General features: G+C 36.7%; 1 protein-coding gene across 1 annotated transcript in view; it reads left to right on the top strand.

The window, feature by feature from the left end:
* PRIM2 (primase, DNA, polypeptide 2 (58kDa)) overlaps positions 1 to 10,628 on the top strand; it is a gene marked incomplete at its 3' end in the record, with an annotated part of 77,242 nt that overhangs the window by 2,147 nt on the left and 64,467 nt on the right. Inside the window, exons 3-5 of the mRNA XM_009879844.1 lie at positions 1 to 11; positions 322 to 401; positions 4,742 to 4,862. The exon at positions 1 to 11 is cut by the window's left edge and continues 120 nt beyond it. Of these exons, the coding sequence (XP_009878146.1) occupies positions 1 to 11; positions 322 to 401; positions 4,742 to 4,862 (212 nt within the window). The remainder of the gene's footprint in view (positions 12 to 321; positions 402 to 4,741; positions 4,863 to 10,628) is intronic.

A 10,628-nucleotide genomic window follows, 5' to 3' on the forward strand; every position in this document is an offset into this window, starting at 1 on the left:
TTCCCTACAAAGTAAGTAAAAATGAAAAAAGGGCACTCTCTTGCACTTTGCAGCATTTTCTTTACACCGCTCAAGAATTCTGGATAAAAGTACAGGTGATGAAATACTGTTCCTAAAACTTAAATTCTGTCATTTTGTCAGAGATGTAGTTTTTCTTTGAGAGTATAGGTTTCTTGCTTTAGGACAACTCCCTTCTTTAATAGTCTTGCATTTATTGTCTTAAAAATGAGTATTAATACGCTGTTGAACAGCAATGACAAATTGCAGATTTTTAATCTGGGAGAGATTATTTCTCTGAAATAATAATAATATGTTCTGTAGGCTTTGGCTGAGGATGATTATGAGGCAAGAAGAAAAGACCATATCTCTCACTTCATACTACGTCTTGCTTACTGTCAGTCGTAAGTACTTTTTGGATTATGCTGTACTCTTGTTATTAATTTTAAATGTATGCAGATACTATATTGCTTTATTATGGACATTACAGATATTTTAGAGTTGCATGGCTACTAAATAGAGAGTATGCTCAAACAGTTGGGTTTTTTTTTTGCTAGGAACCTGATTTCAACTGTGATGAGAAGGGATACTTGGAATCAAAATTAATATCGAGATTCTGTAATAATTAAAATGAAAAAAAAGGATAAACTTTTGGGTTTTACACACATGTCTTGGTTTAACTCTAGCCAGCAACTAAGTCCTTTACAGACGCTATCTCACTCTCTCCTGGTGGGATGGGAGAGAGAATTGGAAGAGTAATTAGTATAGAGATGCCCCCCCCTCCCCCGCCATCTCTATAATGGCTCTGGAATCTCCTGGAATTAATGACAGCTGCAGATAACTGGACTGCTTTATTTTTCTCTGCAAGCTATCTTTTAAAAAGAAGATCCTTTAGTGTAAGAGCTTATTTGACTGCAGTGCTTGTGTAGGAAATAAACAGGGGACATGTTTCAAGCCCTGTGTTTCAGGGAAGTATCTTAGGAATTAGACTTTAGGCAGGGCAGAGGTGGGCAGCTTGTTGAAGGTGAACCACTGTGCAGAAATGAATACAAGCTATTTTGGGCCACAGAATCATCAGGAAAGAGTCTGGATTTGTAGTTTAGGGGGAAAGACGTCTTTGGGAGGAGAAGCCTTGGATGGGGCTCCAGGGCACTCTTTTTAAACTACTTGCAAAGGTATTTTTGTGTTCCTGTTTATACATTGATAGTTTGGTGCAGTGTCGCAATAAAGCGGCTTGATAGTCAGTTTCCACTGAAAGTAGCTTTTTTCTTTTTCCTTTGAAAATGGGGACTTTGTGTTTACTCATAAAATGGAAAATAGCATCTTAAGCACTGTGAGGTGACCCTGTATCCAGCATTCTTCTATTTCAGGGATGAGATATTTCTATACTCCAAAACTATCATGTTCCCCAAGATATAAGATTGGGAGGCAAATAGAATATGCTGTTCCCTAAGTTTTTATCACACTAGGTCAGAAAAATAAGCTTGGCACAAATATTTAGGTTAATTGATGAAAGTTATTAAGGTAGGAGTGTTTGAAAAAACATGCTTAAATAGACATAACTGCAAACTAGCTTGAGTTCAGTTCCCTGTGGCCTGCCAGGCAGTTGTGTTTAAAGGCTTGTTTTCCTGCGACACTGCCTTTTGAAGTTTCTAATTGGCCAACAGTGCCACCCAGGGGTACGAGTTTATATCGACTTTTTCTTCTAGTTTGCATCAGTCCTCACTTACAAAATCGAATTGTTTTGGTTTGGTTTTCTCGCGGTCTGAAGTGGCCAGCTCCACTGTTCTTGTCGGTTAAATTTGTGATGTAGTCATCATCTCTTGACTGTCCTTCTTCTGCCTTCTGAAATCCAAGACTTTAAAGCTTATTCCTATATAATGTTGGTAAGATATGGTACGTATAGTCTTGAGTGAACAGTCTCATCCATACCCTTCTTTCACACCTCTTGTAATGTCCTTTATATCTGTCAAGACCAGGAAATAGAATAATCTTGTTTTACTCACTTTCATGGCAAACTCTGCTCTGAAGAGAATTGTACTTGCATGTTGGCTGTGGCCATGCATTTCTGCTTCTGTCTGTTGCATCTCTCTTCATTTTATTAGATTAGCTATGAAGAATCTTGAAAGTCACAGGAGCATAATCTTCACTTTACTTACTTAAGATGGAAGAAATAAATCCCGTCTCTGTTCTGACAGCAAAACTCTATCTTCTATTCAGGAAACTTTCAAACATACTTTTGTGCTTGATATTTTGTTTAAATTTTTTTGTGTGTCTGTGTCACGTAACAAAGACATAAGTTCTTTATCAAACTTAGCAAGGCCTTTTCTCTACTTCCTGCTGTTTTTCCCTATATGGTAAATTAGACTTGTGTGCTGAAATTGCTGCCTCTTACCTTGACTGGTGTTTACTTTTGTGTACTTTCTGTACCCACGTTCCCCTTGCTGTCTACCTTTTGAAACTCAAACTCTGAGGAATCTTCTGGTGTTGGTTGCCTAGTAAAATGGAACTCTAGCCCATGCCCAGGCTTTTCACAAGTTAACATGAAGTTGTTGGTAACTGAACTCTCATATTTAGTTGTGGAATGGGAGCTGCTAGTCTTAGGCTCTGGATTTAGGAGCATTTTCATGTCTTTCTGAAGTACTTCTGTGTTGATGCTTCATAGCAAATATGCTGGTCTTTCCTACTGCTCTTTAGGGGGTGAAGGGGATTGACTTCCGTGCCCCCCACGCTCAGTTCTGTTCCCTGATGTGAAAGTAACTGTTCTTTCATATTATTTTTCTAGTCAGGAACCTACTGATCTGATTTAAACCATTGAGTACTCTGCACACAAAGTTATGTGGCAAAAAATGAGGAGATGTTCCTAATGTCTGAGCTTCAACTATCTGCAACTGTCTCATCTTCAGCAGCGGCAGCTTGCTTAGTTATCTAATGACAATGACAGTGCTTTTTAGTTAAGGTTGTGGTCTTGATAAGTGTCATTACTAATATGTGTCTGGAATAAGTGTACAATTTTTTTAAATGTTAATAACAAGTATAGGATGTAATTTGGGTTTAGAAATGATACAACATTTTCCAAAAACATAGGGAAGAAATGAACGTAAATATTGCCCTAATGATGATGTTTCCTAGGAAGTCAGTTGTAAAGTATATGCTGGACATACACAGTAACGTGAGCCAGCTCATCAGCTAGTTTGTCAACTGTAGGAAGAATCCAGGTACGTGTGTGTATTGTACTAGAGATAACATATTTTCTTATTTTGGTAACTTAAGTTGGTAGGTAGGATTACAGTGTTTGATCTACTCTTCTGAAGAAAAGAACAAGAGACTGGCTGGCCTCCAAAATAACTATATATGCTTAATTTTATCTTTTTTTGCTTAGGGAAACAAATGCAGTGTAAGGCTGATGAATTAGGAAAAGAGTAAAATTGTCATGTCCTGGGATTTTGTTACTGTCCAAGATAATCACAGAAGAACTACAGAAGATCAGTCATAAAAGCATTAACTTCCATTTTAAGTTGCAGAGATTATTAATACATCCCAAGCACTGAAACTGTCCACAGGGTTATACTTGACAAAGCGCCTTAACAGAGCCTTTCCATCTGGAATTGTAATTTGAATAATAATTACTTTTCTTCAAGCCATATTTCAAGCAGTGGTTTTGTCCACAAGAACACAAACGACTCTGCTGTGATTCACTGGTCCCCTCTGAGAAAAGAGCCTTAAATATTGTGAGGAGAACACATAAGACTGCAGTATTTCTGTGCTCTGTGAATTGTCATGGCAGTAGCCCACAGTGTAGCTCTTGGACGACAGTTTAAAAGAATGCCCTGTAATAGCGAGATAGATACACTACCATCTGCATTCTGTGCCTGTACGTGCAGGGTGGCTTTTGTTACTAGTATTCTGGTACGTACTTGCTATAGCTTTGAGTAACATGCTGATGTCTGGGAATCTGAGTGCTGGGATGTTAGCAATCCAGTATGCAAAGAGGAATATGAGTACTCAGACACTGGCTTCAGTGTTTTGCTTTTATGCTGTCTACTGACTCCTGTCCCTGTGTTCTTGTTTAGTCTCCTACTTGCTCACCTGTAGTTGCTAAACCCCTTTTGCTCTTTTGCCAAGTGTTCTATTTGTGTTCCTCACCCAAGTTCATTGTAATTTATTTTCCTTTTGCCTGCTTCCAGGGTATTTTTTTGCCTAGCATAGAGCACTGTTGTTATAGTATCTGAGATATGTGCACGTTCCTTCAGCTGGAGGATACCCCAAAAGTGAGAAGTAGGCTTCATGATGTGTTTACCTCATCAGATTAATTGTGATGTTAATTGGGAAATGAAGAAATATTGTGCCATGTTGAAGAAAAAAACCCTGTCCTCTAAATACCAAAGGAGAATGTTACCTGCAGTTGGTTATTCTTATCTAAACCGAGTGGGAAACAATGAGTACCATTTAAAAGAGACTAACAGCTTTGATAGCTACAGAGTGATTTTCAGTGTCGAGATTGACTACCTCTGATCTTCCAAAACATCCGCAGTCATGCTTCTCTTTAAAAGTCTTTTCTGGTTGAGTGTTCATTCCTGAAGTTTTCCTACCTTCCAGGCTCCTCAGTTTGTGGGTCTCATGCCAAAGGCAGCACTACATTTAATGCTGTGTTCACTAGGTTTGATATCTAGTTTATAAAGAAAGAGGGAATGTGTAATCAGAAAACATACTATGGGGTTTTTTTTTAATTATTTCTTTGCAGTGAGGATCTCAGGCGTTGGTTTCTTCAACAAGAAATGGATCTCTTGCGATACCGCTTCAATGAACTCACTGACGGTTTAAGACAGAAATTCCTGGAACACGTTAACTTATCTTTTGAAGCTGTAAGTATGTTACATTCTGAATTTGTACTGTATAGCATGTGCCTCGTTTTTTTTTTTTTAATTCTCATTAAGATAGTCTTAGTACTTCTGTTTAAAAAATAAAAAGTGTACTTCGGGCTTTAAAAAACAACCACACAGAACTTCTGAACTTGGAGAATAGTCATGCCACAGAAATGAGGATTAAGTGATGTAATTTTGTGCTGCAACAAGAGAAGTTCAGTCTGCTTCAGTCAACCAACACTTAACTGAAAAATGTGTAATTACATTCTAGTTCTTTACCAACTTTTGAAAAACCTTAAACATACCAAATCTGTATAGACAAACAACTGTTGCTTTTGAGATGCTTTAGGGATATTACAAAAGAGTTCCTACTGTTACATGCAGCTTCATTTGTCTGAGTTGATTAAAGGAAAACATCTATTGCAGTTTCTGCATTTATGATTTCAGTAAAATTTTGCATTGCAGCTATGAACTAAGCTATGAAGCTATTTTGTTAGAAAGCTCCAGCTTTGCTCTCAGAGTAAAATTAATAAAAATTAACGTACGATCATCACTCTACTGAAAAAAACTTTCTCTTAAAATACTGCTTAATTAGAAGAGCTTAAATATTCTAAAATATGTGACTGACTTGTGCATTATATGTTGCTGGGTTGAAAGATCTGGCACCAGTGCATGTTGATGATGAAACATGACTTGTGCAGTGTTGAGAATGAATTTGACTAGCTAAACAGTAACTTGTGGGCTTTCCTGGATCTTTGAGAGACGATTGGAGATGGCATTCTTTGGTTCAACAGACCTTTCAGCAAATGGTGTGTTTGTGGAGCTGTATTTCTGCTGCCTATTCCCCAGTCTCATATTGTCCTGCCGCAGTTTCAGCATTCAGATATGTAAGAATAAATTAATGTTTACAGGTTTCTGGAAATAGCTAGGAGTATGGCTTGGTTCTGTGCTATTGAATGTACCTTCAATACATCAAAATGATTAAGAAGGTATTACTTTCTTATGCCTACTGAGGCAACAAAGCATCATTTCATTGAAAATTTACTTCCCTGCTTCTGCTGTTTTCCCCCCTTCCAATTCTGTTGGGAATTTATGTGAAACTGATCCCTCTTCACACTATTGTGTAAAATATTTGAATATTACTCAGGAATTCCATATGTGTGAACTAGGTCTAAACTCTATGGTGCTATGTAGGTGCCCTGTAAAAGCAGTATTCTTTTTCTTAGTGTTGTATTTGTAAAAGGCTTTAAAAGGGAAATGAAGATGAACTGTGCTATACATACTTCTCTGTTATAAGTTAAAACGTTTTCATGCCTTACTATGCATAAAACAAGATGGGAATCAAAGTTTCTGTTCCACCTGTTAGAAAAGGGAATGGTTTATAGGAAAAGGAAATAAGTTCTGATATTGCGATCTAGTTTCTGTACTGGTAAACTGATAGGTATTCTCCTATTGGATTTTAATTGTTTAAGGTATCCTAAGAAAGTTAGTTATTTTTTTTTAAAGAGAAGCAGAGTGCCTTGCGTTTTCTGGGTAATGGTTCTGCATCTCAGAATTGCAATCTGAGATAAGCTAGAGCTGCTGAAGTTCAGATCTAGGTGTAGTCTGGTGTAGCTATGTCTTCAGTTAACAAGTCTAGGAACCACTGTAAGAAGTGATTCTCAGTATTTAATAAAAGAACTGGTCAGCTTATTTGTGGAGAGGGGGAATAAGTGGATCATCTTGTACAGTTTTGTCACAGTCGTCTTCAGTTCCAGCAACAACAAAGTGAAGCTAAACACTGAGAATTCAGTAACTGTCACTTCTCTCCTTTTCATGTTTACTTACATGCATGGGAAAGTGAGATGTGCATTCTTATAACTTCTGCAGAAGTTTTGCGGACTAATTCCTGAGGTTTTGTGAATTATAGACTGAGAATTATTGCTTTATAGAATCAAGAAGTCTTCAGTTTCACTCAGGGATAATATTTAAGCAGCTGTGAAGATCTTTGAAGACTGTAGCATTGAAGATCTTATTTAGCAATTCTTTGGAAAGAATGAAGTTGTTAACAACTAGAAGAAAAAATATCAGATTTTTTATATGACAGCTGTGAAGAATGTGAAATAATAGTAGTTTTGATCTCGTGATTAAAGGGAATTTTTATCAAAGAACAAGAACTTTCTGAAAACAAAAATGGAAATGAAATGTAATGAAAATGAATGTTTTCGCTTTTATAATAGGATTTCTTACTCACGTGAATGACATTTGTATTGCTAATGGAGCAAAATACATGGGAAGGGGTTTGTTAAAATAAGTAAATATTTGCTCTGGGGAGCTCTACCTGGATATAAAGATGGTATTTGCTTGTGAAAGGGAGGCTATAAACTGCTCAAAGTATTTGGATTAAAGATGATGACCTCAGACTAATGAATTTGTGTTTGAATATGCATGGGATTATGATCATTCAAAATTTTTACAATGTTTGTGAAAATAAGCTTCTCTACGTTTAGTATGAATTATTGAAATTTGAAGCTTAAGTAAGTTCTTCCTTGAAGGGTTTTTACAAAGCTGTCGCTGCATTGAGTTTGTCCACCTTTAGTATTTCTGTGAGAAGCCTCTGGAACCTTTCTGAAAAAAATGAAGTTTGCTTTGAGTTTATATTTGAGACGCTTTTTTGAACTACTAACAGGCAGCTTGCATCTTGATCACTTGTAGGATATAGCTTTCGCCAATCTGTTTTCTGGCAAGTGTGCAAGATGCCTGGACTGGTGCTGCTCAGCCTGCTGGAACGGTGGTTTGCTGTTCAAAATTTTACACTGCTCTGAAATATTAGTGTTTATATTATCCTTCCAATTTATGCCAGCATATGCAAGAGGTAGAGTGTGGGGTATTGAATAAAATGTCAAGAAAGGTAGAGGGTAGAAGGAAAGCAGGAATAACAGTGGGGGGAATGATTGACTTCATTCTTTCTTTCTTTTTTTTTTTTTTTGGTGCAGCAACCCCTGTAAATTTTTAATTATTTACACTTTTATTGTCAACTGTGATGTAGATGTTTGACTGTTATTGAAATGGAAACCCTGCTGAAGCCATTGACAACTGATACTCTTCCAGTTACTTGTAAATGGCAGAGGGGGGCAAAATGTTACGTAAACGGCAGTGGTGTTTTGCTTTTCTTTAAGCACGGATATGTTGGGTTGGATAAGAAGAGGTTGTCAGGTCACTTTAATTTCTGGACCTCAGTCTGTAATCTTGTCTGTCTTGACATTTTATGTAATACTTCATAGATGGTTTGCTGTCACGTGACCACCAAATTTTGGGGAACTGCTTAAGGGAGAAGAGACTGGAAGACTGGTTAATAGTCTTGCCTCAAAACTAAACTTACTCTTTTTTCCTCTAAAAAAAAACCCCACACCACACATGGATCCACGATGCAGTCCTTTTTCACCTGGTCATATATTTTTGTTATTTTAGTGTTACCTGGTTTGTCAGCATTTGAATGTGTTCAGATGTGAGAGTTTGTTGCTTTTGATGTTTCCTTGTCCTGAAGGAAGTGCTACATTGCCTTTCTTGACACTTTAATATGGGACATTCAATATGAGAGGAAGATTCTGCTGTATAATTGTTTCTTTTTTTTCGTGAACAAGAAGTATTTACTAATCTGTTGCCTGTTTCTAGAGCTTGCTCACTTTTAATCTGTACTTTGAGAATATTTTCCCTTGATATGTTGAATGGTTTTCTGTCATAGTAACAGGACAATCATGGAACGGTTCTGAAGGTATTTCAGAATGTTTTCAGTCTATTCTATACCTGATGTACTTTAAAAAAATAAAAAGAAAGAGAAAAGGTTTTTAAGGGACAGTGCTGTCATCATCCAGATAAATACTGAAGCTTTTTATGTATGGCATGTAATTTTCAGCTCTCAAGGCACATTAAATCATCTATGTGCAAAGTCAGTCACATAGGGAGCACAGGAAATCCTTAAGCAGCACTCAAGAGAAGTAAATGCTGACATTTAAGGTGACAGGGCCCATCAAAGAGAATATATAAACACAGGTGTGCAGTTGAGATTTACATTCATTTAGGAGATTAAAGCATTAAAATCTTACTATAAATGAGTAATTACAGCAATAATGCCTGACAGTTTCTGGCAGTTAAAGCCACTAATATAGATTTTCAAGATATTTAAAGGGAAATATAATGAATATTTTAAATATTATAGTCATCGAAGAAAATATTTTAATCCCAAAGTAAGTTCTTCAGTATACGAACGAAATATATTAAGCAAATGGTTTTACAGGTAAGTGACACTTGGGCTTTAACTAGAAAGTTGCTTTTATTTCTTGCCACAAGCTGTGGGCATCTGATGTCTTCTTTTGTTTAAATTAAGAGTGCATGATTTTATTTCTGCTAGATTTGTGATACAAGACCTGTTTGGAGTCAGTTGACATTATGCCCGAGCCCCATTTTGTCATAGAATCATGACATTTTGTCATGTAACTTTATCAGAGAGATTGGTGGTCTGTGTGGTTTTCCGCATGCCCTGCTACGTATGCACCCCCTCATTCCTCCCCCTGTTCCTACCCCAACTTTTTCACTCGTCCTTTTCCCTTTTTTCTTGTTGCTGGTTATGCAAGCCCGTATTGGAAGCCTTTGAGAAATGACCATACTTACACTTTCTTGTTATAATAGTGCTTTTAGACCTTCATAGTGTGAGATAAATCCTAGTTTATCGATTTGATGTTCTGATAGCCCTTTTGACATAATCACAATATTTATAGCAACTGCCACAAGTTGTTATTGAAAAGCTTTCAATGTGTCTGTAAGTTTGAGGAAAACTGCAAGATATCTGGGTCATTGGTGTTCTAGAAATTCCTGAATTAAGGTGTTGAGCTTCCTATTGTTCACATATTTGATCTTACAGGACCTAACACTGGGGAGGTAATTAATCATGACGATGATGATAACCTGAAGCCATAAAAACAGAGTACATTTATTCTTTCCTTCGCTCTGTATGCCACTTATCTTTTTCATGCCCTTTAAGGCTGTGTCTTTATATGTCATATTGCACAGTAACTCCTAGATTTTATGCTGGATTTTTGCATGCTTCTGAAATATAAATAGACACCTCTAATATATTCCATTTATTTCAGCAGTTGTTTCAGGATATTTTTGAAAAACAATGAGAGTATTCTCTTTAGAGTTTTATTTACACTTTTTTTTTTCTCTTCTAATACATGCCAACTTGTGGTTTATAGCATTAAAGAAGAAATTGGCTCAAAAGTTACCTTGCCATACTGCTATCTGAGCTTTGCTCGATAGTTAGAAGTGGAGTTCCCTGGATTGGCAACTAACATGCCAGTTACAGTAAATTAGTATTTGGAGTAATGTTTCCTTAGAAGGAAACTCTACTAGCAGAAGGCTAAATTATCTTTCTTTTCATTCCTTGTGAATTTAACTTACATGTTAATTTCTGTAGTTGTTAACACTTTCTTATTAACGTATTTTCTTTCCATGAATTTGACTTCTTCCTCAGCTGTTGCTCAATCCTTCTATTCCCTAAAATGACAATGCACAGAACTTTCCTCTTCATTGCCTTTTCATAGAACTTTTCATATAGGAGCTGTCACTTTTCTAATTCATTTTTAGACAACTGCCACATATTCTGGGACTTTTAACTTCTAATTCCTGCAACAGGTCTGCCATACTCATTTTGTTATTCTCTCCTGTTTCTCAAATCAGTGTAGTTCTTCAATCACAAAGTAACCCTCTGTAACTTAAACATCTCGG

This window comes from Charadrius vociferus, unplaced genomic scaffold (assembly GCF_000708025.1).
Source record: "Charadrius vociferus isolate BGI_N301 unplaced genomic scaffold, ASM70802v2 scaffold342, whole genome shotgun sequence".
NCBI lineage: Eukaryota > Metazoa > Chordata > Aves > Charadriiformes > Charadriidae > Charadrius > Charadrius vociferus.